General features: G+C 51.3%; 1 protein-coding gene across 1 annotated transcript; it reads right to left on the bottom strand.

Moving 5' to 3' along the window:
• Positions 1-77: 77 nt before the first annotated feature.
• On the bottom strand, positions 78-3,673 carry GUITHDRAFT_106226 (hypothetical protein; the record flags this gene model as incomplete). Its single annotated transcript, XM_005835073.1, has 18 exons — positions 78-239; positions 391-479; positions 695-788; positions 1,011-1,088; positions 1,304-1,396; positions 1,642-1,728; positions 1,783-1,839; positions 1,889-1,951; positions 1,999-2,099; positions 2,150-2,222; positions 2,339-2,389; positions 2,446-2,484; positions 2,536-2,595; positions 2,644-2,715; positions 2,826-2,858; positions 2,910-2,978; positions 3,026-3,094; positions 3,161-3,673. The coding sequence occupies 18 exons, from the start codon at positions 3,671-3,673 to the stop codon at positions 78-80; spliced, it is 1,803 nt and encodes a 600-aa protein (XP_005835130.1).
• Positions 3,674-6,000: the final 2,327 nt, after the last annotated feature.

The following is a 6,000-nucleotide window of genomic DNA, read 5'->3' as shown; positions in this document are numbered from 1 at the left end:
TCCCCACTGTGTCCCATAGCCGAACCAGAGGAACAGAATTCTCCCATGTGACCTTCTCTTTACTCCCCTCAGGTGGTCTAACAGATCCATAAGTGGCCAAGGCACTTTTGTACAAGGTTCGCTTCCTGCAGAGGACCGATGATGAAGCCCACGCTCGACCTATACAGGAGAGTAGCCTCTCGTTGACGTAGCAGTGCATCCAACTGCAGCAGATCTCCGGGAACAAACACGCCGTTCACCTGAACGCTTCTCAGCTCCTCCTCCTTCTCCTCTCTCCCTCCTCCCCGCCTCTCCCCTCCCTCCCCTCGTCCTCTTCCGCCTCCACCATGCTCCCTCTCCAGCTGATCGCGAGCTGCCTCCCCTCCTCTTATCGGTCACTAGCTGCTTCACCTGGCGCGCGTAGGAGCCGTCGACCTGCGTCGGGTCCATGCTGCCCCATCGCTCTCGGTCTACAGGCTTGGCGAGACGCTCGATGGCTCCTGCAGAGGTAGTGAGAGAGGAAGAGAAGGATGAGAGTGGACGAGAAGGGCGAGGAGCAGACAGAGCAGGATGAATGACGAGGATTACGAACAACAGCAAAAGTAGCAGCAGCAGGAAGAGAAGGGAAGGGATCAGAATGAATGGGAGCAGGAGCAGGAAGAGGAGCAGAAGCAGGAGCAGGAGCAGGAGCAAGATGATGTAGAGAAGGACTGACTTTGAATAATCCATCTCTTCGCATTGTTGGTGTTGTTGAGGAAAGAATGTTCGGTGACGGCGAAGTCATAGTCCTGCCACTTGCCGTGCCCCACCTGATAGAGCCCAAGGCAAATCAGACACAACGGGACGAAATGAGGAGCAACGAGAGGAGGAGAGAAGGAGAGAGGAAGAGGGAGGAGGTGGGGGGTAGGAGGAGAACAAGAAATAGGAAGGAGGGAGGAGGGAGGAGGGAGGAGGGAGGAGGGAGGAGGGAGGAGGGGATGAGGAGGATGAAACGAGAGGAAGGAGGGGCGGAAAGGAGGAGGGTGTATCACCTGGATGAACATGTTGTCGAGCTTCTGGATCGCCAGCTTTCTGGTCGCAGGCTCCATCCAATCTTCATTTGCCATGACCTGCAAACCTCTTCAATACACCTCCTCCTCTCCTCCTCCTCCTTCTGTCTCTCTGTCTCTCCCTTCCCTTCCCTTCCCTTCCCTTCCCTCCATCCCTTCCTCCCTCCATCCCTCCCTCTCCCTGTTCAATCCGTCCCTCCTCCAAGGTCCCTTGCTGTTCTTTCCCTTGCCTCTCTCGTCCTGCTCCTGCTCCTCAGTGCTTCTCTTCTCCCTACCTTCTTGAATTGCAATCGAATGCTCTGCAGCATCTCCTCCGCCACATCGATGTTCTGCTTGGGAAGGTATTTCTTGACGAATATCTTGGCGACCTGAATCTTCAAGTCAGAGAGCAGGAGGTCAACAGGGAGGAAATGAATGAGGGAGGGAGGGAGGGAGGGAGGGAGGGAGGGAGGGAGGGAGGGAGGGAGGGGGGGGAGAAGAAGAATCACGACAAGGAAAGGCAACAAAGAGGAATCGCAGGTGTTTCAGGCGGAAAGGTAAGTCACAACGAGAAGGCGGAGGGGCGAGGAGGGCGAGGTGGGGGATGTTTCATCCTTCAGCCTTGGCCCCTCACCTCATCTGGAAGGTTGCTCTTTGTACTGTCGTAGCACTTGCGCCACCTTGGCGTCTCGTGCATAACTCCGGTCAGAATGTGCCCGACCTGCGTCAGACTCAGCAAGTCAGCCTGGGCCGTCCGGTCGTCGTCAGTGAAGACCTCAAGTCCTTGCTTGAGAAACTCCGACGAGAGGTCGGAACCGAGTCCGTAGGCAACCTGGCGGGCGCCATCAGAGCCTCTCCCTCCTGCCTCCACAGGGTGAGACCTTGAAACGAAGGTACGCCTTGTGGGCCCAGAAGGTTGGGCTCGACATGATCGACGAGAGACCCTGTCGGCGGCAGCGTGACAAGGCTGAAGCGGTACAGTAGCGTTTACCTCGAGGAATTGGGAATCCTTGCACAGTATGTTGTCTGTTGTCTTGCCGACGTGGGGCCCTCCCATCAACTTGATGATGGTAGGAAAGCCAAGCTTGGGAGCTGGCAAATAGGTCAGGACCAGCAATCGGGTTGGGCGACAAGGAAAGCACCGAGTTTGTTCAGGTCGGCCATGTTGTAATGTTTAGCTTTAGCCGTTCGGAGAAGATCGTCCGGAAGAGTGTGCTGCAAGAGCATCAATAGGAGAGTGGGGAACATTGAGGAGCAGAGAAGCGATTAGAGGAGGGATGAGAAGTAGGAGAAGAGCGATGAAGGTACAATATCTGCACCCTTCCTCTTACCTTTGCTATTGCTGTCTCCACGGACAAGGCATCAGCGGCGGCAGCCTTCGCCTGCCAAGTTCATTTCAGAGACTGAAAGAAGGGGCCCATGATTGTTCTGCCTGCACTGGATTCAAGCCCGTAAGCTGCAAAACTCTCTCTACAACCTGCAGCATTTTTGAGTTAGATCACAGATGGGAAACCTTCTCCTCTCTCACTTTCTTGTACTGCCTTCTGATCTTTTCAAACTCTGGAGATGAATCAGTGTACATCTTTGCCTGGCTTGCGGATTCAGATTGGCCCGTTACACAACAAGATCATTTCACATCGGGGAGAGTGAGGCCAGAGTCAAGGATGGCAAAAACGTATCTCGTTGGATCCGTTGGATCCGCCATCACCTATGAAGAAAAATATCTTCAGCATCTTCAGAGGCATAGTTATCATCGTCATCGTCATCATCATTATCATTCCAATTCCCATTCCATTGTTAGATTTTGAGATGACCAACCTGCCAATCGAAGTACACAGCCACACTGATTTTCTGCAAGAGGCTCAGAGATTTCCAAAGGAGGAAGACAACTTGCAGTATAACCTGGAGCTTTGCAATGGCGGCAACAAGATCATCATGTGTGTTGATGCCGTCAATCATGTCCAGGTATGGCTGGATCGACCGTTAGCAACCAGAACGAGTCAAGATGTCGAGACCACCTTGAGAGGAGTTGCTCCAAGGGACTCGATCGTCTTGGTATCCATGCAGGCGCGGAAAAACGTGCCAGCCTGATGGCAATGTCAAGATGAGGAGGAGGAGGAAGAGGAGGAGGAAGAGGAGGAGGGGGGAATCACCTTGCCCGTATCCTTCTCAACAGCAGACCTGAGCTCCTTGCTGATCCTGCTCTCAACTCCATCCCATGCCTTCGCCCACTCCACCTGGACAACCACGTCACCAGCAGCCCTCCCTCCATCATCGTTGCCAGCCTGATCGGGCTTGATCCCAGTGTTGTCGATGAACCCCCCGCATGCAAACTTGTAGAAGTCGTCGCAAGGGTCGACCGACGTGTCCATGGAGCTCTGCATGTCGCTCGGAATGGTCTGGTTCTTCCATGCATCCTTCCACAGCCCGGACTTCTTCTCCTTGGCTCCGCAGAAAGGGACGCAAGTGTCCATCCAGGCGGTCACCATGATCGTGATCCCTATGAAGAAGCAGACGCACACCGTCGTCGTCTTCCAGGTGTTGGGACCGCATCCAAGTCCCATCTCGGCTAGAAAGCCGTGTTCAGTCGAGCTTCCTCGCCCTCCACTTTTTCTCTTTGACGAGCTTCCGGCGCTCCGCTGCCCAGCGCTCCTTTGCCCTTCCATCTATTTCCGAAACATTCAGAAGGGCAAGTGGACATCATGATGCGATAGCAGAACATGAAGGTGGCAGACATATCAAGTTCGCTTTTTCCAGAGGCGAGGAGAGGCCGTCCTTCTCGCTCACACAGGGAGGGATCACCGCCATGGAGCTTTTCGCAACGGCTCGTCATCACTACCACGTGGCAAGCTCATCTCACATCACCGTTGGGGGAGCTCAAAGCTTTCCCAGCATCAGATCACATACAGGACAGGCAAGAAACAACCATCAAGCATGTTACTACGTCAAGTAACTTGTCAAGATCACGGCAGGTCGAGTGACACATCATCAACGTGGTCAGGGTCGTGACAGGTCTGTGCATGCCGACAAGAAACTTTCTTCCCTCTGGCGCGGCTCAGATCTTTGCATGTCCATGATATGATTCCGTGTCCCTCCTCCTTCCTCCTCCTCACCTGCTCGATGGCGCCATAGTCCGACCGCTTACCGCCCATGAACTCGTAGTCCATCCCTGATGAATCCCTGCCGTCACCCCCGCACCCTCACCCCTACCCCCTCTACTAGGCGCTCTGACCCTGGTTCTCAGCTGGGGTGGTGAAAGAATGACCCTACCCCTATGGGAAAATCCTTTATAGCAACAACCATAGAGAAATGATGATAGGGGTACTTACCCCTACCCATATGAATAGCATCTCAATACTTTCTGTACTACCCCATCCATTCCTTTAGTACCTACCCCTGTAGGAGAAATAACCCCACCTACCCCCTTTATTTCGACAGATTCGCCTCAGAGAAATTGGGATGGCAGCAGGTTATCTGACAAGCAATAATAGATAAACGCCACGAATCTATCTACCACGGGTACTCTCCTCATGATGTGACGGAATATGTGAATACCCTTCTGAACGACGAACTAAGTTTTCGCACAGAACTGCCGTCGTATGATTGAGAGCCGCGACTCTCCGTCATACAACGGCAGTTGTTTTTTTTGCCAAATTGTCTTCGGATGTTGTTGGAGCCTTACATGAATCCTACCAAATGATGCCAGTCAGTCACTTCAATGATCACATGTCGTAAACATCGGATCATAATGGAGGCAGGCACCGGGCAGGCAGGCAGGCAGGGAATTAGGCATCGAGTCCCGAGGGACGCAGTCTGGGTAGGGAGGGGGCGACAACAATCATTGAATTCACCTCAGGGGCGACGTAGGTGATTCGGTCTTTCAGGAAACACATTGAAACAAGTGAGTATATTCAGTGCAGCATTCAAGTCCCTGGATTTGATCGGCTTTCCTTTACAGCTGTCACGATAACAGTTAGATGAAAAGGTGAATTACAGGAGTATACAAAACTTGACATTACCTCGATGATCTGCAAAATTTCAATCCTCGTACTTCACTTTTCCTTGTTTTCAACCTACAGGTCTCGTCTGGTTCTTTCCCTGTATTTTCAATCCGTCGAAGCACATCGAGCTCAGAACCACAATCGTTACAGCACTTGGTAGTACGGTATTCGTCAACATCTACGACTCTGTAGTGATCCTCGAATCTTCTTCTTATCCACCTGACCGGTACAGGCCTTTCTCCTCGACGTCCTGTAGACGGGAACCTTGCATTTCCATATGCGATAACAGGTTCTATTTCTCCCTTTCCTTTCATTGTACGGATAAACCTGTCGACTGACTTTCGTTTCGAAATGTAGATGTCGAATTTCATCCTGGCGTATTTTCGCTTTGAATAATGCGAAGTTAACTCCTCCCAATGCCTTGTAACTGCAAGAAGATAGTCTTCGAATCTTGATAGACTGCCGCCAGACTTACTCGAGAACCCCTTGAGATAGTGCAATGTCGATTGAATATCTTGATCCCACGTCTTTCTTTTCTTTTTATTGCGATTCAGATGTGACTCGTGATAATATTGTTTTCTCGAAAACTGAAATCTTTTTCTGATTATTTGTTGATCATCTCTGAATTGTTCGACGGCCGATATAATGACGCTCCTCCCAGGGTCGATCGCAATTACCCTTGGGCAATTTTTACATTCTTCGATCTCTCTTTGGTATTCTGAATTTTCATGTAATACTTTGTATGAAATTGATATCTTCTTCGCCGATTTCCGTTCAGCCCTTTTTCTATCGGCAAGCCATTTGGTAGTGCGCAATGAAGGTTCCTGTTCGAGTCCATCGATTGTTTTGACAATCAGCGTGAATCGAAAACAAACCGATACACCGTCTGTCGTGATACTTGTAATCTCCTCTCTCTGATCTCTGAACAGATTCGAACAGTCGAAAATCCTTCTGAAATTCCTAGAGTTCTCCAAAGTTTGATCTATTCTCAT

This window comes from Guillardia theta (genome assembly GCF_000315625.1).
Source record: "Guillardia theta CCMP2712 unplaced genomic scaffold GUITHscaffold_23, whole genome shotgun sequence".
NCBI classification, from domain to species: Eukaryota; class Cryptophyceae; order Pyrenomonadales; family Geminigeraceae; genus Guillardia; species Guillardia theta.
Note: the sequence above shows the minus strand (reverse complement) of the source record. Positions and strands in the feature narration are given on the sequence as shown.